The sequence below is a fragment of the Cucurbita moschata genome, unplaced genomic scaffold, assembly GCF_002738365.1.
Source record: "Cucurbita moschata cultivar Rifu unplaced genomic scaffold, Cmos_1.0 Cmo_Scf00044, whole genome shotgun sequence".
Classification (NCBI taxonomy): Eukaryota; Viridiplantae; Streptophyta; class Magnoliopsida; order Cucurbitales; family Cucurbitaceae; genus Cucurbita; species Cucurbita moschata.
Window position 1 is genome coordinate 564,504 of NW_019268560.1, and position 25,704 is coordinate 590,207.

Consider the following 25,704-nt stretch of genomic DNA (forward strand, 5'->3'; position numbering starts at 1 on the left):
CCCAATCTATATGCTCCGTGAAAGGAAGAAAGAGAAAGGGGAACGGAAAGGAAGAAGGCGCAGCCGTATACGCGCAATTGGGTTTGCAATTTGTAATTATACGATCACGATGGCTAAAAGTCTCGCTCACTTTAAACTTCATCCAACTTCCAAATCATTTCCCCTCTTTTTCTCTATCTTTTCCTCAACAATTTCTTGCTCCTCCGGATTTTCTGCTCTTCCCATCTTGTTTCAGTTTACGAATGCGTTTCTTCTAATTTCTTGCAGCGCTCGGATGAACACCAATTAGTTTATATTCTCATTGTTTTAACTGGGTCATCGCGGGTGTTGACGCCCCATTTCGATTTCATTTTCGTCTACCTTTTCGAACATTTCACTTTCTTTCATTAATTGCCACGCTAATTCTCTGTTTCCGTTTCCAATTTATCTCTGAGAGTAGAATTCTATGTGTTCTGGGTATAAGAATATGAAGCTTACTGTTCGTGTAATAGAGGCGCGGAATTTACCAGCGACGGATCTAAATGGATTTAGTGACCCCTACGTTCGGTTGCAGCTTGGTAGGCAGAAGTTTAGGACCAAGGTGGTTAAGAAGACGTTGAATCCAAGTTGGGGGGAAGAGTTTAGCTTCCGGGTGGATGATCTTGACGAGGAGCTATTGATTTCTGTCTTGGATGAAGATAGGTATTTCAATGATGATTTTGTTGGACAGGTTAAGATACCCATTTCGCGGGCTTTTAATTCTGATAATGGGTCGCTTGGTACTACTTGGCATTCTATTCAACCTAAAAACAAAAAGTTCAAGCAGAAGGATTGTGGTATGTTCTGTTCTCCATAGTTTTTCATGTTTCTTCGTTACAAATTTATTTTTGAGAAGTTGATGATTATTTCATGATGTGTGATCCAATTTTTGGTTGTGTTGCTGAAATTGTGATGAAATTCTCCTTGAGCAATGTTCATTTTCTTGTTATGAAATATGGTTCCTGAAAAGGAGTTGAGGAAGTTTTTGTTGTAATCTTGGCAGGTGAAATCCTTCTTGCTATATGTTTTTCTCAAACCAAAGCATTTGTAGACTTCAATTCTAATGGTCATGTATCTTATCCAAAGACTTCCACTGATGAAATAATGGGTTCACCGTCGAGGTCTCATAGTGGCAAATCTAGCTCACCATCTCCAGTGAGGCAAAGAGAAAGTTCGTTGAAGGAACATAGATCTTTTCAACAGAAGACCTTTGCTGGTCGTCTTGCTCAAATGTTTCATAAAAATTTAGATTCTGCTTCACTCATTTCGTCTCGAGCTACTGACCTATCAGAGATATCTGAAATCCCTGCTTCTGAAGTTTTGGAAGTCAATTCAGGAGAGCAATCCTCTATGGCCACATTTGAAGAAGCAATAAAAGTATTGGAGTCAAAAGATCAAGAAACTGAAACCCCATTGAATTTTCCAGGAATAATGGTTGATCAATTGTATGCCATTGCACCATCTGACCTCAATTCTCTACTCTTTTCATCAGATTCAAGCTTTCTATCATCTTTGGCTGACCTTCAGGGGACTACAGAACTGCAACTTGGAAATTGGAAGTTTGAGAATGGTGGTGAAAGCTTAAAGAGAACAGTATCATATCTTAAGGCTCCAACAAAACTAATCAAAGCTGTCAAAGCATTTGAGGAACAAACGTACTTAAAAGCTGATGGAAATGTTTATGCAGTTCTAGCTATTGTAAGCACTCCAGATGTAATGTATGGGAACACGTTCAAAGTAGAGATACTTTACTGCATAACGCCTGGTCCTGAGCTTCCATCAGAAGAAAAATCTTCACGACTGGTAGTTTCATGGCGAATGAATTTTCTGCAGAGCACTATGATGAAAGGAATGATTGAGAATGGAGCCAGGCAAGGTATAAAGGACAACTTTGATCAGTATGCTAGCTTGTTATCTCAGACTGTTCCTCCAGTTGATCAAAAGACTATTGGATCAAACAAGGAACAGGTTTTGGCGTCTTTGCAGGCACCGCCACAACAGTCAACCTTTAAACTTGCTGTCCAATATTTTGCTAATTGTACTGTTGTGTTCACTACTTTTATGGCTTTGTACGTGCTTGTACATATTTGGCTGGCTGCACCTAGCACAATTCAGGGGCTTGAATTTGTAGGGCTCGACCTACCTGATTCAATAGGCGAATTTATTGTGTGTGGTGTCCTAGTTCTGCAGGGTGAACGTGTTTGGGGGATGATTTCACGCTTCATGCGAGCCAGACTGCGAAAAGGTAATTTCAGTATAACGCATGCAGCCGGTTTGTTACTACAAGCTCTATCTGATTGCGGTGCCTTTCTTTATAACAGGGAGTGATCATGGAGTCAAAGCACAGGGAGATGGATGGTTGCTTACTGTTGCTCTAATTGAAGGGTGTAGCTTAGCCGCAGTTGATTCAAGTGGATTATCTGACCCATATGTGGTTTTTACATGTAATGGAAAAACAAAAAACAGCTCAATCAAGTTCCAAAAATCTGATCCTCAATGGAATGGTATTTTTGTAATATGTTTGATACCTGTTAGTTATTAATCATGAAAACCTATTTTTGATGTAGAAACTATTGTCTTAAATTTATACTTGATACACACTAGTGTTCTTACACAGACGTTTTTTTCTTTCAGAAATTTTTGAATTTGATGCAATGGATGAACCTCCCTCCGTGTTGGGTGTTGAAGTTTATGATTTCGATGGGCCTTTTGATGAGGCTACATCTTTGGGATATGCTGAGATTAATTTCCTCAAGACTAGTATCTCAGATTTGGCTGACATTTGGGTACCCCTTCAGGGGAAGTTGGCTCAAACATGCCAATCCAAATTGCACTTGAGAGTTTTCTTGGATAATACCAGAGGCAGCAATGTTAATATTGCTAAAGAGTATTTAAGTAAAATGGAAAAAGAGGTTGGGAAAAAGGTACATAGCCTAGCATTCTACCTTAGAATTTACGTTCTTGACTGGATATCTCTCTCTCCATTCAAATACTAACACCTTTAGTTGCAATGAATTGTAGCTCAATTTGCGTTCTCCTCAGTCGAATTCAGCCTTTCAGAAACTATTTGGGCTTCCAGCTGAAGAATTTCTTATTAATGACTTTACGTGTCATTTGAAACGTAAAATGCCAATTCAGGTGCTTTAGTTATTTCATAGTTAATTGATTATTTTCATCCAGCAATTAAAATTATACTTCATGAGTTTCATCTAATAATTAGTTGCTTTGTCCAGGGGCGCATCTTTCTGTCAGCTAGAGTCATCGGTTTCCATGCAAATATATTTGGGCACAAGACCAAATTCTTTTTCCTGTGGGAGGACATTGAGGATATTCAAGTTGTTGCTCCTACTCTTTCATCAATGGGCAGTCCAATTATTGTTATCACTCTCCGACCAGGTAGAGGTATGGATGCAAGGAGCGGTGCAAAGACACTAGATGAGGAAGGCAGACTGAAGTTTCATTTCCATTCCTTTGTATCCTTTGGTGTAGCACAGAGGTAATTTCGTACACGCTTGCTAGTTCAGTACATTTGATTTTTTACTCATGTCGTGACCTTTTTGTCGACTCTTTTCTTTTGGTACTTGCACTTACTCATTTTCTTGTCTCAAATGGAATTCTTTGCTCTTTTCTTCTAGAAATATGTACTTGTATTCTTATCCAGAAAAAGATTTATTCCCTAACATTATTGGATCTTGGATGTGTAGGACTGTGTGGGATGTTGTAGTAAGATTCTAAATACAAGAGAATGTTAGGATCACTTAATAGGTTGTTTAGTAGTGGTTCATTTGGTTGTTTAGTAGTTTTAAGGATTGGTTGTTTTGCTTAGTTAGTAATAGGTGGAGTAGGGGCTTTGTAAATACACGAATGTTCTCTTGTAATTTGAACACTTTGATAATTGGATATTTACAAAGCCTTGAGTCCACCTAATGTTTATTTCTTTTCTCTCGTTGTGCTGCTAGAAAATGGTCCTTTGTTCTCCTGAAAATCATTTCCATTGGAATACATGACTATTAGCATATGGAACATCACTTATTTATTTGATATCAATTGTTAGGCGTCACTCATTGTCTTCTCTTATGAGAGGTAGGCATCATACAGATTTAATATATCTCCAATCTGTAGTGGTGGTAAAACTGAATCCCATCAAATTGATATCCTCGAACTTCTTCATTCAGTAATTCTTGAAGAGAGAGAGATAGTTGAACCATTTTTCTAGTTTTCTAGGGTTTCCTCCAATCAGCATTCCCAGATAGGTTAGGAGCCACTATCCATCAGTTTACTGGAGTTTGATCGTCTGATTTTCTATCTTCTGCTAGCTAATGTGGATCCAGTGATCACAGTTTTCTGCTAGTTAGTTTTCACCCTGAAGCCAGCTCAAGCATCTGAAGGAGGTTTCGAGCTCGTGTGTGCATTAGAACATAAAATAGTCATCTAACAGATGTCACTGTTTCTTCCAATATGAAAACCTTGCAAACATTTAGCATCCGCCCACGCTCCAAATAGGCTCAAGAAATGAGCTAAACTAAAATGAAAATAGTGAGATGTTATCACTTGCCTCAGCACCTGGATGTCTTTAGTCTAACTTCAGTTTGTCTTTTCAATTATTTTAAAGGCTAAACCTTAGTGTTACATATGCAGCTCTCCATCGGAGAACACTTCCCTAGATGGGAAATCCCATTACGTTAAGCTTTCACCTTAATCACTTTTGACAACCGCTGCTTCATTTTTCTCAGGTTTTAATCGACTATCTGGTAAACCATTAGAAATGAGCCTAGAATTTGTCTATCCTTTATGAAGACAAACTGATTATGGCAAATGATGATTGAAATTAGCCTCTTTGATTTGCTCTTAAGTATTTCGCACCCTTGACAAGACTGATAGGGTCTTCCCAAAAGTGAACTGCGAGATTCCACATCGGTTGGAGAGGAGAATGAAACATTCTTTATAAGGGTGTAAGAAACCTCTTCCTAGCAGATGCGTTTTAAAAACCCTGAGGGGAAGCCCGAAAGGGAAACCTAGGACAATATCTGTTAGCAGAGTACTTAGGCTGTTACATGAGTTCATATTGTTTACCACCCCAAATTGTAGGGAAGCAATCTTTGTGTTCAGGCATTTAGAAACAATGTTCCAATAACTTTTGCATCTGATTCCTTTGATAAAAAAATTTAAAAAAAAGTAACTCTGAATTGATTTATAGGACAATCATGGCTCTGTGGAAGGCCAAATCTTTGAGTCCAGAGCAGAAAGTTCGAATAGTCGAAGAAGAATCTTCTGAAGCTAAAGGCTGCTTACAATCTGAAGAGAGTGGATCATTTTTGGGCCTCACTGAAGTCAGTATGTCTGAGGTTCTCTCTTCCACACTTTCTGTTCCTGTAAGCCCTCTTTCACTCTCTCTTAATTTTGTGCACATGAACTTGATTTGCACATTACTATACTACCATGTTTATTTTATGTTGTAACAATATTTCTGCTGGTGCTTCCAGACCAGCGTTGCTATGGAGCTATTTAATGGGGCTGAGTTGGAGCGCAAAGTTATGGAGAAAGCTGGTTGCCTTAATTATTCATTTACTCCATGGGAATCAGAGAAGGAGAATGTTTATGAGAGGCAAATATATTATATTTTTGACAAACGTATCTCCCACTACAGAGTGGAAGTGACAAGTACACAACAAAGATACTCACTTCCCAACAAAAATGGTTGGCTCGTTGAAGAGGTCTTGACTCTTCATGGAGTTCCCCTTGGCGACTATTTCAATGTATGAATATTGAGTTATTATCTTGCCTGTCTTTTTGAAAAACTCTGGAGCTCATTGATTTGTTCAATGCATCTTTCCTTGCAGGTTCACCTTAGATATCAAATTGAGGATTTACCTTCTAAGTTGAAGGGATGCAGCGTACTAGTATCGTTTGGAATGGCCTGGCAGAAAAGCACTAAGAATCAGAAAAGGATTACAAAAAACATCCAAAAAAATCTACAAGATCGTCTGAAAGCGACTTTTGAACTCGTTGAGAATGAATCTGCAGCAAAATAGTGCTTCAATCTAATGTTCGTGGAGATTTAAACGTGCGCAGGGGAGAGCTGGTGCTTTGATGCTGGGTGATATTCTGCTTCTCTTTTCAGCTAAACGTCTAGCTGATTCAAGCTTGATTGGCTAGCACGTATTGAAATCTTTACTTGCTTCATATGATTGGTCGGAGAGAGAACTCTGAGGTGAATGCTTAAATTTGATGGAATGGAGCTTGCTTTGACCTTTGGAAACCTGGTTTTTTTATCTCAGTCAGCTGGAAGTTGGTGCTACATTTGCATAGAGTTGCTGCGTTGAAACTCAGAAGCCCCTTGGAGAGTTGTTATCAGTGCTTCCCCTCTCGATGAGGATGGCATAGGTAAAATACTTGGTCTCGACGTGGCCATGGTCACATTCTTTGTTCATTAGTTTATACCCTTAGGTTGTTTGTAATCATTCATTGATAGGCAGGATCTACTAGCAGGTGTTATTAGTGATGGCGAATCATCACGTAGAAGTCTCTTGGTTGTTTTACGGTACATGAGACATAAAGTCTCTTGGTTGTTTTACGGTGCATGAGACATAAATGCTGATTCGTTGTACATTGTAAACCAAGTAACGGTATGTTTTTAGTTCAATTTTTTGATTGATCTAAGACCGAGCCATTTCTAGGGATAAGAACTGGTGACTTTTTCGATTTTTAGAATATAAGATTTCAGGAGTTTAGTGTCACGGCTATGCTTGTCCAACGCCTTGTTGTGTGCCGAATGTCATGTAGAAGTCTCTTGGTTGTTTTATGGTGCATGAGAATGCTAATTCGTTGTACATTGTAAATCATGTAACGATATGTTTTTAGTTCAATTTTTTTATTGATCTAAGACCGAGACATTTTTAGGGATAAGGACTTGTGACTTTTCTTGTTTGTTTTGATTTTTGGAATATAAGGTTTCAATAGGTTAGTGTCAGGGCTAGCTTGTCCAATGCCTTGTCGTGTGTCGAATGGCATAGTCATGCTTGTCCAGGGTGCGTTGCTTGTGCACGTGCCCGCTCCAAACCTCTTTTACTTGTTTTTATGTTAGATAGGTGTTTACTAGTTTTGTTACGTCAATCTAGGGGCGTATGACCGTTTGCCAAAATCATGTCTACATCTGTCAAGACTAAAATGCCTCACAATTTAATAGAGTGAGATGTGACTAAGTTGTCAGATCTTCTTACCAGGTTATACGTTATTTCTTAAATCAATTTCCAAATGTTTTCTAAAATATTATCTTTCCCCATTTTCTAAAACCTTTTTTTCCCAGAGAGAGTATCAGACAATCGTGGTGTTATTAATCCTAATAAAGAACGCCACCTGTGTCGAGGCTTAAGCCTGCGGTATGATTTGCTCTCACCCCGAAGAATTATTCAACGGATTCAAATAATTAATTGACAAACCTTTCAAATTAGGGTTTACTCCAATGAGGTCGACTAACATAAGACACAAATTTAAAAAATACAAAAAAATTATTATAAACAACATAAAAGGTATTTTAAATCTTTTTTAGTCTTAAAATTAGTTTTGTCTAATACTTTTAATTTTATATTAAATAGATTCTCCAACTTTTAAATTTTAAATTTTTGTTAATGGATGTTTGACTTATTGGAGGCTTAATACTAATAAATTTAAACTTTAAATTTAACCAAATCATCACTAAAACTTTTTAAGTATTTTAATTTAAACTATTTTAATCAATTAATAGAACTTTGATAATTTACCTTAGAGGTAAATTTGTAAAACCAACCATTTATTTCTCCTTATGTAAAACTATTCTTTTAGATTACTTTTATTATTGAAAATTAAGTATAAAAATTAAGCGAACGGGAATTTAAGTATCAAGAAGAAAAAGTATTTAAACGAATGTAGAGTAAATAGAAAAGTTACCGAACTACGTGGTGAATTTTAGCTATTTTTAATAGATTCGGAAGCTCTCATCTCAAAATCATGCATAGTGATTACTTCTATAATTATTTTGTAATTTTTGTTAACAATATTATAGAAAAAGAATATTCGTAACCCTTCAATTACTTTTATATACGAAACTAAAGTATTAAAGAGGATTTTCTTCCTCTCTCTTCCTACGAATAAGAGAAACAACTATGTATATAAAGTGTCTAACTAAACAAACATATATATTATTAATAATAACTCTTTAATAAACTGAAATAACACAGACAATATATAATTCTCCGCCCTCCCCTATAAGGTTTAACTGTCCATACCCACTTATTTATACAGAGGAATCAACATATTAGTCATACAAAATTAATAAAATAAGAAAAGAAAGTACGAGATTAGAGAGTTATCGTAGTTGTTCTTCTTCTTCAATGGAAGTTCCCCATTTGTCCACACCGAAAGCTTTTTATTCGGTAGTTGACTTGCAGATTTATATTAAATTTTGCTGTCATAATTGTTGTAACATCATCGTTCAACAATTGATGTAAACATATCATCGTCAATAAGGTTGCTTTCAAGTTCTATAAAATCAACATAAAATCTCTATCACTCTACAAAAGATTTATACAAGTGGATCACCTTTTTACGTTGAACCACGACCGACTATTTCATGTTTACTAATTAGAATAAATGATGTATGCAAAAATTATTGAGAAAAATGCTCGGCATAGCTCTTTTATTGAAGAGTTATCATTACATTTCCCTATCATCATAATATCTTCTCCGATAGTGATGACATTTGTTATAGTACCTAATTTTGATACTTGATATAGGTTTTTATCCTCGATCGAAGCAAACCTGGAAGCACTATGTTTGTCCTCCCTTTTTGTGGGTCTTCGCAACCACCCATCGATCGCCACAAGCACTGGTATCTCGCCATTATCACCACTGTGCACCGCAACCATCCATCGACTATTGTCGTCGCCACCTAAAAGAGTGAACCATTAGTTTCGTTAGACTTGATACTTTTAGCCCAATCTTGATTCTGGATTTGACGTACCACTAATATTTATCTCTAACTTTCAATATCGTAACCAAGGTACCAAAGTTGGAAGTCAAAGCAGCAACTAACGACCTGCGTTTGGAAAGTAGGAATTGTGCTCACATATTCCATAAGAGAACGATGACTGATAAAGCCCAAAAAATTTTGGAATTGTTATGTCTTGTGCAATTTCGATTCATTTGTAGATATGTTAATTTTGGTTCGGTCTAAGTCGGAGCTCGACTAATATGTCTAGTAGCCATTAAGGGATATATCTCAAGTAAGAAACTTTCCTATTGAAACTAAACTGTTTTGTTTTCTAAAATACGATTGTATGTGTATGTCATTATATGGATTGTCATGGTGTTGTTTGTTGTCATGCCTATTGATCATGAAAATAATTGTTTTGAGACAACATAAGTGAATGCTATGATTAAGCTGTGTATATCAGGCAACTAACCACTATTGTTCACATGGATGATTGTTGAAAATTATTTTCATGGTAAGGGTTAGACATTGTGTGTATCGGGTAACCAATCGCTATTGGTCACTAAGAAGTGTTTGCTGAAAACTATTTTAGATGAGTAGATTACACACCGTGTTACAAGTAATCAACCATCAACATCTCTTGATTTTAATCGATGAACTATATAATCGTTTGCATATTTGACCTCAATAGAAGAGAACCTCACGCAACGGTTTTAAAATGATTTTTTAGGTAGAGCAAGGCTGTAACACGAGAGTGACGAGCATGAGAATTTATTATTTGAAATTATTATGTTAAATTGCATGTTTTTAAATTATTTAGAAAGGCGTACCCAAGCATGATATTTTTGTAAATTATCTTTATCATGTTTGTATATATTTTAAATTATAAATTTTGTATTGACACTGAAATATATTAGAAACAATAACTTACGAAAAATGATCTTTTGTAGCGGTTTTTGTATGTCGTGACAACCTATGTTATAAAAAGTTTGAAAATTTTTATAGCGTTTTTGTGTAGCTATAATAAATGCTTTAATTATTTTAATGCACGTTTGAAACACATTTTCTCAAGGGTATTTTTTTAAATATAATTTACTGTTTGCTAAATTCATGCACAAGAGATAATATTTGATAATACATTAAAAACGAACAGACTTCTATTCATAATCTTATTCACTACAGAATATAGTATTCAACTGGATCTATATAAGAATTTCAAAAGTTTTTTTTTTTTTTTAATTTAACCTCAATTAAAAAAAAAATCCTTAACAATTTTTATCACATGCAATACAAATTTTATTTTTTAAAAAAGTTTTAAAGACATTTTAATGAATTTTCGTGAAAATTGAGAGTATTTTTAAAACAAATAATATTTTTAAATAAAATTTTTAATTTAAGAATATTAATGAAACAAATTAAATTTGAGGGTTAATAATTTCTCTAATTTACCCAAAATTGGAAACAAACTTATTTTGAAGGAAAACTTTGACAACAGAGAGAGAAGAGAGAGAGAGAAGCGAAAGAGCGATTTGGGTTTGGGCATTAAGCATAAGCCGAAAGATAGGGCGATTCAAGGAAGAACGGCAGGCCACCGTCCGCCACTTGGACGGCCGGAGATATCAGGGACTCCGCTGCTCTCACTCTCCACAAATCTCCTCTTCTTACTTCACCCTTCTCTCAACCGATACCCTATCACAGGTGAATTTCTCCCTCTTTTGTCTCTTCTCTTCAATCGACGTATTTCAACTATCAATGAAATCGAATTCAATTCAAGGAGCTTCACTGTTTTCTTCATTTACTACGTTCTTTCTCCTTCAATTTTTCTTTGATGTCCTCAGTTTACTCTTTGAAACTTCAGTTCTACTAACTTCTTCAACAATTTCTTTTCAATTTAACATCAGCATTGAGTTTCTACTCTCTGATCAATGTCTAAGTTCTTCATTTTTATTGCCCTAGTTGAACGAAATTGTTGGAACTTTAACTCTCTCCCTTCTCCTTGTTTATGCTCCCTACCGCAAGATTTTGTGTTGTGCTCAGTTCCAATTTTGCATACACTATTAGATCTGTGACTGTTATTAACTTGTGACTTTTGCGATGCCATTTTTATTTTTGATTATTTTGTTTATTTCAGTCGCGTGTTGTCTGATACAGTTAGACTTTGAATGAAGTTAAAAAAAAATTGAAAGAGTTGATGATTCATGTTTTCTTCTTTCAGTGAAAATATGTGCTGTTAGGTCTGTGGACCATTTGAAGTTCGATGCTGATGTCACATTGTGCTTCAATTACAATAAACCTCAGCCTAAGAGCATTTATTTAATCTGTAAGTGATAGAGATTAGAAAATGTATGGAAGAAGTGGCCTCGATAGATTTAAGAAGGCTCAGACCTTGGAACCGTTCTCTGTAACTGTCAATTCTACTTCACATGACTCTGCTCAATCTTCTGGTAAAGAAGGCATTCAACCACTCGTTCAATATTCACAATCAAGATCTTCGCACTTTCAATCCATTGACCAACATCAATCCCATGATTCAAAAAAACTTACTGGACCTGAAGCAGGACCATTAGTGGGGCAGACTCAGCAATCAACTCAGGTTGGAGGAAGTCAGTCCACTTGGCAGCCTCCTGACTGGGCAATTGAACCACGTGCGGGCGTTTATTATCTTGAAGTCTTAAAGGATGGTGAGGTTATAGATCGAATTAATCTGGATAGGCGGAGACACATTTTTGGGAGACAATTCCATACTTGCGATTTTGTGCTTGATCACCAGTCTGTATCACGCCAACATGCTGCTGTTATTCCTCATAAGAATGGAAGGTTGGATGTTTGTTTTCTTGGCAATAATATCATTTTATTTGTTTTATTTCCTAATTTTTAACCCATTACTAGTCCTTTGAATTTGATTGCAGGTTACAGGTTATTTATATATAAAGTATTTTTCTCTAAAATTTGAATTAATTGTAAATATTCTTGATACGTTGTGATGTTCATGTTCTCATCATTGACACAATGAAAAACCTACATTAGGGTAGTTATTATTTTTTAATTTTCGAGTTTGTTGAGTAAGATGATTAATAATTATAAATAGTGATTATAAATAGAGTGACTTTTCCCATTTTCCTTTTTTTTTTGGGGTGCGTTGGTGTAGCCTGTAAGGAGGTCACTCATAAGGTTGTAGAAGAATTGGTAAAAGAAATAATCATGTCAAAGAAATTCAAACTCTTATAGTTTGATGATTGCCTCTAGAATCACATTGGAAGATAGGCACGATGGCTATAAGATGGAAAAATGTTGTTAAAGGAGTCAATGAACAAAGGGAAATCAGATATCTGGGAATAAACTTCAACTGGGATCTTAAGGACTCACAAGAGCGAAGATGCTATTGGAGAAGAAACCACTTTTATTAAGAAAAAGAGTGAAATCCAAGGAGGAGTTCATAAAACAAATGGAGGAAGGAATGGTCATAGTTGCAAGATTGGTAGTGTCTGTCACCAAGGTGTTTAGATTTTGGCGAGTAGGGAGAAGATGGAAATGCTCCCTTGTGTTTTCTGTGATCAAAGAAGTGAGCAAGATAACGTGGTTCCATTCCACCACATTAGCACAACCAATGTAGAAACTATATAACTCAGTTACTTGATGCTAGTTAAGGCTCTAACTTCACTTGAAATATAAGATTTAGGCGTGGTAGGGGTGCATCCAATCCATAAATGAAAACATGTTACTACAATTTCTTTCAAATATACTTTCTTCCATGTTTAGAATAAAACTAAGCTGTTTGCAGTGTGATCCACTTGGCTGATGAGTCTCTAGCGACTAAAATGTGATAAAACAATGGGCTTACTGAGCAGATTTGGGATCATTAACAAACACACATCTTGTTTTTGTGAGTTCCTATAAAGACCTCCCTGGAATGAGGTGGCGCCTCTCAATTTTGTCTTTATTGTTAGCTCCTCATGTTGGGTTTCTTTTCTTTTACAAGATGAGGTATTCCTGGTGATGGTAGATGTGAATAATCTATTCTTTGTGCAATCAATGTTGGAGATGATAAGTTTGAAGAGCCCTTTGAATGTTAATCCATCCACCTCCATATAAGGGTACTAAATTGGATTCGTGGAATTGGCAAATTGGTGTATGCCATAAGCTGCTGTGGACATTCTTTTTATGTACTATAAATCATGTGATTGTGATGGGTTGATGGTTGTAGGCAATATCAGCCAGTGAGTTTGAGTTGCCTTTCCCTACTGCATCATCGGTGAACTGTGGTTCTACTGTGGGCTCAGTAGTTAGGAAAATTGAACTTTTTGGAGGAGCGTGGAGAAATTGGTTGAAGGGTAGAATTGTGTGTTATGGTTGGATATTAAGTTATTATGTTTTAGGAAGGTCCTGTGCTTACCATACTAAATGGAAATTTTCTGTCCCTACATATTTGTAGGGCGTCAAATTAATTGGCCATTGGTATTGATTTTAATCGGCAACCCTTTTGTAGCTAAATTTGTGGAGTTTGGGTCTGTTTGGGGAGGAATTTTTTGCTGGATTTTGTAAGTAGTTTCCGTCCATGGCCTTCATGCAAGCCTTTCAAGTGACATAGCCCTTGTTACACCAATTTCACTTTTTTGAAGCAAGAATTACGTACAGAAGTCTGTGTGCTTTATTTTACTAGTTGTCTATTAAGTGGCTGTTAGTGTTACTTGATTCATCCCTGTCCTCTGTATTAATAGTTGGATTGTTTTAGTGGTATATCAATCATAATTATTAGGTACCTCTGAAGGCCCGGACTTAGAAAGCATCAATGAATTTTCTTGATTTTTTATTTTTTTATTTTTTTATTTTTTTATTTTTTTGGCGATGTTGTTATCCTTTGATAATTTCAACACATGTAATTCAAAAGTGTTGAGACTTCCTGGGGTGATTGTTAAGTATAAATTTTTGTTGTCTAATTTCTTGTTTAATGAAAAAAGGGTTAATTTTTTTGTCAGTTCAAAGGTGATATTTAGAGCTTGAGAGGCTCATAATTGAACTGTATTGGTCTGAACATGAAAATGATAATAGGTGTCCATGACAATGTCAAAAGCATATATTTATTTTATAGGACCTATCTATCATATAGAGTCTGAAAAGGTAAAAATGTTTTTTCAATTAGGTACTTAGCGAGATGCAAGGTTTTGTTCTCTTTCCCCTATCCGTACCAGATCTAATGTTGTAGTCTGTGGCTTTTGTTATGGGGTTCCTCTCGAGTTATCAGAACTTTCTGCTTTGCTTTTGCTGCCTTTGAGGTACTTCCATGTTAAATGTGGAGGAGTGATTCTCGTTTGACCTCTTGTCCTTCACAAGGCCTTTTTTTTCCAGCTCTCTCCTGTAACATCTGAGGGTTTTCTCGCTTCCCCTATTGACTCCATTTTTCTCACTTTGGAAGGTTAAGATCTTCAGAGAGATTTAAGTTCAGGTCTTACATGAGAACGTTAATACTTTAGAGTGCGTGGTGAAGACTAATGGTGAACATGAAAGGCTGAAAAAGACTTGTCCGACAAAAACTATGGTTTTCTCAAGTGGATTTATTATTTAAAAATCTTAGATTTCTTCTTCTCTCAACCCTTCTCTCGTTCTTTCCCTTTTGCTTTTCTCTGCTTCTTATCTCTCCTCCCGTTCTCTCTTCTCTCACCTCTCAACTGAACTATCTTATTAGGGGTTTGTAGAAGGACTTTGACCATAACTTTTTGGAGTTGCTAGGTTGCTTTGTCGATTTGATCTAAGTTCTTCAATGTCTTCAGAATGTCCATGGTGCAGAATAGTGATTGCAGGATTATGATCAAGGAGGTTTTGCTGAATTCCCCTTTTTGGAAGAAGGGCAAAATCTTTAGGAAGACCTGTTCTTTTGCCATCATTATGGGGATTTGGCTTGAGAGGAATTATAAGATATTTGAGAGGAGGTGAGAGATTCGAGGGGGAGTTGTGGGAGGTTTTAGTTTTAATGCCACAGTTTAGTAGGCATCATTGGCTAAGTCCTTTTATAGTTATTTGTTAGATTTTATTCTTTTGGATTGACGTCCTTTATGTAGGTTGTTGGACTCTTTAGATTTTATTCTTTTGGATTGCGGTCCCTTTTTGTAGTTTGTTGAGCTCCTTTTGTTGGGCTGTCTTTTTTGTATTCTCTTGTATATCTTTTATTTTTCTCTCTGTTTCTTATGAAAAATCAGTTTTTTTTTTTTTTCATGGATTACACAAGCATTACCTCTAGAATAGACTAACCAGTTAAATGTTTAGAGAATTGCTAGTACATAAAAGGGATGGTTTTCTTGACCTGCTTAGAAAACGATTTAGCAGCCATCTGATTTTATTTCTTTCTTAATTATTAATTTTTGCACTACTGAATTTTCAACATCAAAAGATACTTTTTGATGGCCATATGAATTAAACAGTATTAGTTGATTTTGCAGCATATATGTAATTGATTTGGGATCTGCTCATGGAACTTTTGTGGCTAATGAGCGATTGACTAAAGACTCTCCGGTCGAGCTAGAAGCAGGACAGTCTTTGCGGTTTGCTGCATCAACAAGAACTTATATCTTGAGAAAGAATAATGCAGCACTTTTTGCTCGTCCCCCATTGCCCACCGAGTTTGATTTACCACCACCTCCTGATCCATCTGATGAGGAGGCTGTTGTTTCTTATAATACACTACTAAATCGCCTAGGTCTTACCAAATCTGGCCTGCCTTCATCATCTGAAGACAACAACCCAGCAAGTGCAAAAGATGCACAGCATGGAAGACCTACCAAAAAGCTTAGGAAGATGAGAGTGGCTTTCAGGGATCAACTTGGAGGGGAGCTGGTTGAAGTTGTGGGGTTTTCAGATGGTGCAGATGTAGGGACGGAACCTGGTCCAATAGGTGTTAAAGAAGGAAGTTTAGTTGGGAAATATGAGTCTCTGGTGCAGACTACCATAATACCAAAAGGCAAGGAGCAGTCTTCTTTGAGGGGAGATAATATCTGTCCAAAAGGCGTGACTGGTAAATTACAAGAAATCTTGAATAGGGTAAAAAATCCATCAAAAAGCGGAATTTATGATGACCTTTACGGAGAATCATTTTCAGGAAATGTGGGTTCATCCTGGGCATATTCTTCTTCTGGTACTGCTAATAAACCATCTTCCCCTCCTAAAGTTTCGATTGGTAAAGCTTCCACTGAGAACCACGAAGAAAATAACAGGGCCAATATCAACGACAGTGATGATGACTTGTTTGGTAATTGATCACAATGTGCAGAATGATCGTGGAAGTTTGTGTAGTTTTTCGTTGTGACAAAATGGTTGGAGTTCGAAGGCTGCAGCAATTCTCTGGATATGAATTTTTTCTTCTTCAAATGTAACCGGAGACTTCGATGTAGTCCATCAGGAATTTTCTTTTGTAGTTGCACGCTCTACTAAGGGGCACATGTAAACCTGATCATAATATTTAAGATTCTCTCTTCGGAAGTCTATACTGCTTAGAAATGGAGGAAATGAGAAGAATTGCGTAATTTTCATTGCAATTGTCAGACAGGCACATCCTCAAATCAAACGGGTGCTGGTCGTCTGTAAGGTTAGTGGTTGTTGCTTTTCTGGTGAAGGGTACACACTTCATGATTAAATTTTCATTTTGGCTAAGAACACCATGTGTTCTTTTCGCATGTCAGTTACTGTTTTGTAATGTTCTGTTTCGTAGAAAGGGTTTCTGATTGAAAAGGATTTTTGTCAGTGTTATTCCTATTATATTATTCCTCATATGGAAACGCTCTCTTCAAAGGATATCTGCAGGTACTAATAGGTAGATTTGCAGGCTACAAAGGATATCTATCTAGAGCTCAAGAGTAGCTTGTTCGAGCTTTTTTGGGCTGAAAAGTTGTCTTTTCATGATTCCATCAAAGATGCTTCCTGGAGTCAATTATGGCAACAGGTAATTTAATTCTCCATGTCTTGGGGCTTTAAGAGGTTTTATATGAATGGGGTAGAAGTTTATAGTCATAGATGTTAGTTAGAGCCACTCCTATCAAGCAGTTGTCTGGTAAGAATTCCTTAGTTAGAAGTTTAGAAAAACAGTGGCATCCCACTGAAAGAGAATTGGTTTTGGATGCGTTTTGGTGTGTTTGTAGTATTCTATCATAATCAGAGTCAAGTTTGACTGTTACCATTTTGGTATATGTTTAATTCTATTCCATCATGCTTCTTTTGTGACTGCCTAACCTACCTTCCTAATGTCCTCTCCCTTCCCCTTTGTACCTAAAAGCTCAAGACTTCCATCTCGATTGGTTTTTTATCTGATTCATGAATCTCGTCGTATATTACAACCTGTTCGATATGTAATTCGACATTATATTTCTTTTTATTTTTGAAAATTTTGCTTGTTTTCTTGAAGTTGAAGTAGAAGTCAATGTCTAGAAAGAAAGCATATGGTTTGGAATGACAGTAGTAGTAGTATTGTGGCCGTAGAGATTAGGACAGAGAGCAATGATAAGAAAATGTCATTAAAATTGATATGGGAAGATGGTGATGATGATGACTGATTTTGATTGGAGTATGATGGAATGTTGATAGGATTGAAGGGATGGGTGTGTGGGTCCACTTTCTTCCACCAAAAAAATTCAATAACTTTTGGATCTGTTGGATCCAAATAAACAAAGATTTGATAAATTTGACAAATTTGACATCGACTAATATTTATTTCAATTAAAAGTAAAAATTAATCGAATAGCAGAAACAAAGCAATGGAGTCGTTACAGGAGTGCCTTATTTTTACTTGAAAACGTAGCACGTGGGTTTAGTATTTAAAAATACTTGGTAAGTAGCTCAACTGTTAGAGTCGGGAAATGCAAACGTTAGTATTTATGGTGGAACTTATCTTTTCATAAAAGCATTTCATGGCCTTGAATTCTACTTTCCAGTCTAGGTAAAAATTGGATGTACACGGCCCATACGCACGTGCATAGACCCACCCGTATTCGTTTGGCCTACCCTTCAGTCAGCACATGCTCATGTTGCCAAAACTAAGGAGGGAAAGGAGCTCAAATAACATAATGGTGAAACATAGATATCTTAATGTATACGTCTATACTCGTCATGATAGGAAGTATCAAGATGCATAAAGTTCATAATATCAATTCATATCATATTACGTATGATGCAAATCATACCTCCCTTCGTTTCATGATGTAACGTCTTATGAGACATGCATACATGGCATTGAGCGAACTTATAACATATATTACATAACATGATATATAGAGGTTTATGTATCATACAACATCGATAACATAACATAATCGATACATTTATAACATAACATAGCTTGCATCTATCATATCTGACATCATAGCATACCCATAACATCACATACGTCAAACAATTATAAAAATCGCGACATATGCTGGGACCAAACCGTAATCAAGAACTAATGTATGACATACTTTATAACATAATATAATTTGCAAATCTGTTTAGGACATCTAAAGCGAGAAAAACAAGGGTGAGAAGAAGCAATTATGTGGATGATGGAATTTCCTTGGTGGTTTGGACAGAGAATTCAGTCTAATCCTCTTCTCATATCATATTTCCATCGGCTATGTGGAGATGGAGTGGAAAAGATTTTTTTCCTAGCTAAATGAGGTCGGAGACAAAAATTATAATTCACATCCTGTTCCTGTTCCTGCCCCTAACCTATTTTCTTTTCTCGAATTAGTATGAGTGGAATATATATACATATATACATATATATACACACATTTACGTGCAAATGTTATTTTGGAGTTGGGATCTAAAAGAAACTCAAGCATTTATTACTTGAATCATATTCTCAATTTATCGACATACGCGAACAAATAAAAATTTTGAAGGTATAAATTCTGCAATTGTAGCTTCTTTCGATTTTCTTATAATTTGAATATATTATTTCGGAGTCAATCTATCAGGGGTAGGACTACGTAGTTGTAGTTTGTTTACATCAACATTTAATTGAACGAATTCAAAGGAGCTTACGAACACAAATATGATAAGAAAAATGTGTGTAAGATATCAAGTATAATTAATTTATTTAAATTAAACTTGTAATTAATAATAATAAAATTAAATATTCCATTGTAATAATTACTTTATTCATAAATATTTTTGGAATTATTTTTATTGATTTATTAATAAATTATTATAATAGTACAAGATTTATAAATATATATGATATACTTTATTTAAATTTCATTTTTTTTTAACTAAATAGAATTAACTAAAAAATTTAAAGACTAAAAAGTAAAATAATAATAATAATAATGATGATGATAATAATAATAATAATAATAATAATAATAATAAAAAGGTTTGAAAATCAAATGACTAATATTAATATTGTATTATAATGATATCATAATTTTATATAAATAAAAAAATTGTGTATTAAAATATATGATATTTTATTTATATATAAAGAAAAGATTTCCTCGATCGGTCTTTGTATTTGGGCTTAATGGGCTCTCCACCGAAGGCCCAAAAGATAACGACGTTGCATCAGCCCAGCAGAATATGGGCAACTGAGACGCCGGAAAGATTTAGAAAAAGAAAATTATAATTTGGAGATGCGGGGTATCGATCCCCGTACCTCTCGCATGCTAAGCGAGCGCTCTACCATCTGAGCTACATCCCCTTGACATGAAGAAAATTAAAATTAATTTTTTAATTTCATAAAATTGACCAGAAATAAGTTTTTTTTTTTTTTTTTAATATATAGGAAGAAATTAACATATATATATATATATATAAAGTTTTTTTTTTAAATTGACAAGAAAAATACGAAAATAGGAAGAAATTAAGAAAAACATTGGAGAAAATATGGAGAAGATATCACTGTTCACACGACGTTTTGGGTCGTTTTCAAAACTATTATCCTAAAATTTTCTCTAGTTCCTTAATCTTGGTTCATTTTATGACATATTCAAAAATTTCAAAGAACTTAGAGTTTGAAGATCACAGAAATCAAAGTCTCAAACGAGCTCGGAGTATATTTTATATATTTTTAATCACTTAGTATTTTTTCCCTTATTTTTAAGAGTTGGTTGGGAGTATATTTTATCTTGTTTGTAGGAGTTAGTTGGTAGCTCGTATCCTATTTAAACGTTGTGAACTTTAATGAATATCGTACTTTCGGTCTCGCTTCTGTATCTCATTTTTAACAACTTGTGATTTTATCCTTTCATGCTTGATGAGTGTGTATAGGAAGATATGTCTAAGTTGACCTCTAGAAAGCCTAATAGGTAGTGGAAAACCTGTGAATGCCCATATCTGAACGTAAGTTGGAACCTATTAGGGACACCATGAGGTTTCTAATAGTACGACTTACCCATACCTATTAGGTCCACCCTAGGGAACGAGATTTGATTAGGGCACCCGTTCTCATACACATATCACATAAAGACTTATGCGAACCAAAGTGATGAGTATTTGATTGGTTAAGCACACTTAGAATATTGAGTAACTTCGATAGGTGAATTATGCCCTAAAATAAGGATGATGAAATTCAAATGAGTGGAGAAAGATAGTTTCTCGTCAGATAAATAGAATCAGACGCAGAAATTTTAATCCACATCCCATTGGTAGCCCTTTTTTTTCTTATTGAATTAATATAGATGTATATATATATATATAATATATATATGCTTATGTGAATAATGTATTAAAATTTGAGTTTTTGGAAATCATATTTAATAATAAATATATTATGTTTTTGTTTCTGAAATATTATTTAATTTATGGTATGGTTTCTAAAATATTATTTAAAAAATAAAAAATTATCTATTGATTTTTTAAAATTAATATATTTCTAAAAAATATATATAAAAAGATGGAAAAAAAAGTTTAATAAATTATTTTTGTTTATGGTATGTTTTATTATTTATGTTTAATAAATTATTTCTAAAAATTATTTATGGTTTGTTTTATTATTTATGTTTAATATTGTTTCTCTTTCTCAATTAGATGTATTTTGTGTTGAATTATAATTAATTTATCCAAATTAATAATAATAAACTATAATTAATATTGTAATAATTATTTTATACATAAATATTTTTTAATTCTTTTTATTGATCTTTTTTCTATTACTTTCAAGAATATTTTAATATTTTTTTGTACAACTATTATTAAAACATATGATATTTTATTTATATTATTAAAAAAAAAAAAAAAGATTTCCTCATCGGCCTTTGTCTTTGAGGTTAAATGGGTTCCCACCAAAGGTCCAAGAAGAACGCCGTAAAATATGGGCAACTGGGCCGCCGTAAAGATTTAGAAAAAGAAATAACTAATTTGGAGATGCGGGGTATCGATCCCCGTACCTCTCGCATGCTAAGCGAGCGCTCTACCATCTGAGCTACATCCCCTTGATGTATTCCCTAAGTCAAGTTCATTTTTTATCTCAATTGTTTAATTTAATTTCTTCGTGAAAAGTGTTCAATAGACCTTTTGTCCACGAAGGCTATTTCTTTGGATTTCAAAAAATGGTCAAGAATTGATCATTCCACGTGTGTATTTATGGGTATCCCATTTTGAGTTTTTGTCCAAATTAGAGCTCGGACTCCGAATCTCATACCGAGATTAAAAAGACAATATATTTAAGATATATTTACAAATAAAATATAAGACGGGTTGTGCTCTAAAATGACCCCTTCCGTGACTGTGCAACTTTCAAACGTTCCCCAAAGCGGACAATATTTGCTAGTAGTGAGCTTGAGCTGTTACAAATGGTATTAGAGTCAGTCACTTGATGGTGTGCTAGCGAGAACGTTAGGCCCCCAAGGGAGGTAGATTGTGAGATCCCACATTAGTTGAAGAGGAGAATGAAATATTCCTTATAAATGTGTGAAAACTTTTTCCTAGTAGACGCGTTTTAAAACCGTGAGGTTGACGGTAATACGTAATGGGCCAAAACGGACAATATTTACTAGCGGTGGACTTGAGTTGTAAAGACTTATGTAAATGAGATTTGGTTAGGGCGCCCAGTTCTCGTACACATATCACATAAAGACTTGTGCGAACCAAGATTGGTTAAGCACATTTAGAACATCAAGTAACCCCGCTAGTTTAATTATGCCTCTAGACAAAGTTCGAATGAACTATTAGCCATATAGGGCCTAATGAATCATACCCGAGAATGGAAAGGTTGAGGTATCTATGAGTCAGAAAGAGCTAGATGATAGTGCCATGGAATTAGTTATCTCTAGGACCACAATTAAGAGTCTACAAGTACGTTGCTTACCGAGTATTTTTATACTCTCAATCGCTATTCTTTGTCTCGTAGATTATCAAGTAGGTTCTGGTCTTTGGCGTGAACGAACAAGAGTCGTACAATGGTACAGGGATCTTTAGATCATGTCTTTCCCATTATTCGATATGCACGTTTCAAGGACTTTTTTGTAATTCTTTACATCTTACATAGCTTACTCATTTGAAATGTCCAACTCAAATTATAATCCGGCATAGTCCCTTCCTACATCTACGGAAGGCATAAAAACCAACATGCATCTCGAAGTCTTATCCTAGGAGTATTTTGGTAATTTCTATAACATACATACAACGAATTCTCATCCAAAATTTTAAAGTCGTAAATTCTGTCATTGTAGCCTCTTTGAGTTTTCTTATAATTTGAACACGTTATTTTAGAGTCAATCTATAGTTATGCTTCATTTACATTAACATCTAATTGAACGAATTCAAGGAAGGGTCCGAACACAAACAGGAAAGAGTATAAAAAGAAAATTGTTTAAGACATCGAGAACCGCTTGAGAATCACTACATCCAATTCATTTACTTTTATTTAACTTTTAAGATTAATATCATCTTTTTATTATTATTTATGTTTAGTATGGTTTATCTTTCTAGTATAATTAATTGATTCAAATTAAAATTTTAATTATTAATAATAAACTATAATTAATAAAATTAATAACTATTAATAATTTTTAATTTTTTAATTTTTTTTAAATTTTTTTTTCGTTCAACTATTTAAATTTTGCTGACCCAGCTATAAATTAAAATTAAAAATAAATAATATTTAAATAAATTCAACTTAGTATATGGCAATTACATTTTAATTTTTTTAAAAAATCAATTAATCTTATATTTAGTCTTCATGATAGTATATATGAAACCCTAACCCGCCTCCTATTCTTTCCGGCTGCCATTCTCTCATAATCCCCTTCCCGCCGCTCGCTGTCACTCCTCCGACTCCCATTTTCCCCCTTCCCCGCCGCTCGCTGCCACTCCTCCGCCTCCCGTTTTCATTATTCGTTACTCTTGCGAGGCATTCGTGTTTCTCTGATTCGTCTTCTCAAGAGGAAGCAGGTTTTCTTTCCCCTCGCGTTTTCACAGTCATGTTGTTGCTTCGTCGGATCATTATAGTCAGGCAGCCATCATCAGTCTTTGCTCACGGATTTTCTGAAAGTCCGTTGAAATCTCTCAGATACTCATCGACTTCTTCTGAGATCGCATCATCTCCAAAATCTGCATCGCCGGATTCTAATTCTGTCAGGCCAGAGAACGATGAGAAGCCTGTAATCGTGCTCTTTGAGAATCATGGATTCTCAAAAACACAGATCTCTGAGCTTGTCAAGAAATTCCCTCAAGTTCTTTCAGCGAACCCCGAAAAGACGCTATTGCCAAAATTGTTGTTCTTTCAATCGAAAGGCCTTTCTTCCCCCGAGATTGCCAAATTAGTGTGTGGTTTTCCTTCGATTTTAACGCGAAGTTTAGACAGAAAAATCATTCCAGCTTTTGATTACATTCAAGTGCTACTTCAAACTAAGGAGAAGGCTATCGCATCCATAAAACGGTCTTTAGGTATTCTCACTTGGGATCTCCAAACTGTTCGTCCCAATGTTGAAACTCTAATACAAATTGGAGTTCCTGATTCCAACATTGCAACCATTCTTCAGTACCAACCACGAGTGTTCTTGGTAAACACCGTCCGATTCAAGGAGATTGTGGAGGACGTTAAGGAAATGGGATTCAACCCTCTGCGATTGAAGTTTGTTCTTGCTGTTTTTGCTATGCGAGCAATGAGCAAATGTACATGGAGAAAAAAAGTTGAAGTTTACAAGAAATGGGGATGGCCTGAAGAAGAGATTCTCGTCGCTTTTCGAAGGCATCCATGGTGCATGATGGCTTCGGAGGACAAGATCAATGGCATAATGGATTTCTTTGTGAACAAGATTGGATGTGAAACTTCATACGTTGCAAAGCGACCTGCTGTGATTACACTTAGTTTAAAGAAGAGGATTGTGCCAAGAGGCTTTGTTTATCAAGTTTTGCTGTCAAAGGGTTTGATTAAGAAAGATGTGAATCTTCCTATGGTGTTCGAGTCTACTGAAAGCCGATTCTTAGACAAATTCATCGACCCTCATAAGGAGCTGATTCCTGGATTGTTGAAGTTGTATAAAGAGAAATTGGAGGATGCTAAGAGATAGCAGGTTCAATCTCCTTCTCTAAATGTTAATATTTACCTGTTTTGCTTGTTCATATGTCTATTCATATCTAAAATTGATGTATGTTCAAGAGCTTGTGCTGAATTGGCTGCTATTTAGATTGTTAACTAAATGATGGTTTGAGCTGAATTGACTATAGCACGTTGTAAGTGGAGTCTGAGGTTGAGGTTGATGGCAATACGCAACGGGCTAGAGCGGACAATATTTGCTAGCGGTGGGCTTGGACGGTTACAAATGATATCAAAGCCAAACATCGGGCGGTGGAACCCTCTTCTTAGTATATTAAAATCGTGAGGTTGAGAGCGATATGTAACGAGCTAAAGCGGAAAATATCTGCTAGCAGTGGGCTTGGGCGGTTACAAATGGTATCAAAGGCAGACATTGGGCAGTGTGCGGACGAAGACGTTGGGCCCCAAGGGGAGGGGTTTGGTTGGAGAGTTGAACAAAACATTCATTATAAGGTGGAAACCTCTCTCTAGTAGACAGAAACCTCTAAAGCATTCATTATAAGGTGTGGAAACCTCTCTCTAGTAGACACAGACACGTAAAATTGTGAGGCTGATAGCGATACATTAGCGGACGAAGACCGACAATATATGTTAGCTTATGGATTGTTGTATGACTTGTTAGTCCCATGTCAAATTAGATTATATTATACACGATTTAAAATTATTTTCATTTATATTTAATACATAAAATATTCAAATTTGTAAATCATTTAAGAATCTATGTGAATTCTTATATATGTCATATAGTTTATTAAGGTCTTGCTACTCTTCAAGTCTTGCTTCTCACATTATGAACAAATTGGGCCGGCCCATATTGTTCTACGATCTCAAATCTCCCCCAATCCAAGCCCGTTTTATAATATATTAAAACAAAAGGAGTGGGGCCCACTGCAGGCCTGGAGATCAAATTTGGGATACATTTACAAACAAAATATAAAAGACCGAAAATACGAAACAGAGTGTGCCCTGGGACGATCCCCTCTATGATCGCACAACTCTCGAATGTTTTCCACTTTGAACGACCTTTCATCTCAAATTAATTAATGTTTTGATGATAACAAAAATGCTTTTAATTTATTAATAATTTCAATATTTTGAAGTGTTCAAAGTATAAAGCTTGGAATGACGATTCCAATGAATTTTGAATCACTCAAATCAAAATAAAAACGAAAAAGTGCAAGACACATGTATGGTCCTTTGCCCCTCTCAAGGCCGGTTT

General features: G+C 35.3%; 3 protein-coding genes and 2 non-coding genes across 5 annotated transcripts; 3 read left to right on the forward strand and 2 right to left on the reverse strand.

Annotated features, from left to right (window-relative positions):
- On the forward strand, window positions 1-6,755 carry LOC111434070 (C2 and GRAM domain-containing protein At1g03370-like). Its single transcript, XM_023071362.1, has 9 exons — window positions 1-815; window positions 1,022-2,263; window positions 2,340-2,522; window positions 2,653-2,942; window positions 3,040-3,156; window positions 3,252-3,514; window positions 5,216-5,390; window positions 5,502-5,774; window positions 5,859-6,755. The coding sequence occupies exons 1-9, from the start codon at window positions 446-448 to the stop codon at window positions 6,048-6,050; spliced, it is 3,105 nt and encodes a 1,034-aa protein (XP_022927130.1). The 5' UTR covers window positions 1-445; the 3' UTR covers window positions 6,051-6,755.
- LOC111434072 lies at window positions 5,058-24,626 on the forward strand. The gene is made up of 3 exons (XM_023071365.1): window positions 5,058-5,065; window positions 9,327-9,329; window positions 23,170-24,626. Exon 3 carries the CDS (start codon window positions 23,368-23,370, stop codon window positions 24,457-24,459), a length of 1,092 nt encoding a protein of 363 aa, XP_022927133.1. The 5' UTR covers window positions 5,058-5,065; window positions 9,327-9,329; window positions 23,170-23,367; the 3' UTR covers window positions 24,460-24,626.
- On the forward strand, window positions 10,459-16,606 carry LOC111434071 (protein phosphatase 1 regulatory inhibitor subunit PPP1R8 homolog). Its single transcript, XM_023071363.1, has 3 exons — window positions 10,459-10,684; window positions 11,202-11,803; window positions 15,421-16,606. The coding sequence occupies exons 2-3, from the start codon at window positions 11,328-11,330 to the stop codon at window positions 16,232-16,234; spliced, it is 1,290 nt and encodes a 429-aa protein (XP_022927131.1). The 5' UTR covers window positions 10,459-10,684; window positions 11,202-11,327; the 3' UTR covers window positions 16,235-16,606.
- On the reverse strand, window positions 19,574-19,646 carry TRNAA-AGC. The gene has a single exon. It is a non-coding gene; the product is annotated as a tRNA-Ala (tRNA).
- TRNAA-AGC lies at window positions 21,306-21,378 on the reverse strand. Its single transcript has one exon. It is a non-coding gene; the product is annotated as a tRNA-Ala (tRNA).
- Window positions 24,627-25,704: the final 1,078 nt, after the last annotated feature.

Excerpts from the sequence above, each read along its gene's own strand:
- LOC111434070 (XM_023071362.1), top strand. The coding sequence starts at position 446 with ATGTGTTCTGGGTATAAGAATATGAAGCTTACTGTTCGTGTAATAGAG. Across the intron at positions 816-1,021 it reads GTTCAAGCAGAAGGATTGTG|GTGAAATCCTTCTTGCTATA; the intron begins GTATGTTCTGTT and ends TAATCTTGGCAG. Across the intron at positions 3,157-3,251 it reads AACGTAAAATGCCAATTCAG|GGGCGCATCTTTCTGTCAGC; the intron begins GTGCTTTAGTTA and ends TGCTTTGTCCAG.
- LOC111434071 (XM_023071363.1), top strand. The coding sequence starts at position 11,328 with ATGTATGGAAGAAGTGGCCTCGATAGATTTAAGAAGGCTCAGACCTTG. Across the intron at positions 11,804-15,420 it reads ATTCCTCATAAGAATGGAAG|CATATATGTAATTGATTTGG; the intron begins GTTGGATGTTTG and ends TTGATTTTGCAG.
- LOC111434072 (XM_023071365.1), top strand. The coding sequence starts at position 23,368 with ATGTTGTTGCTTCGTCGGATCATTATAGTCAGGCAGCCATCATCAGTC.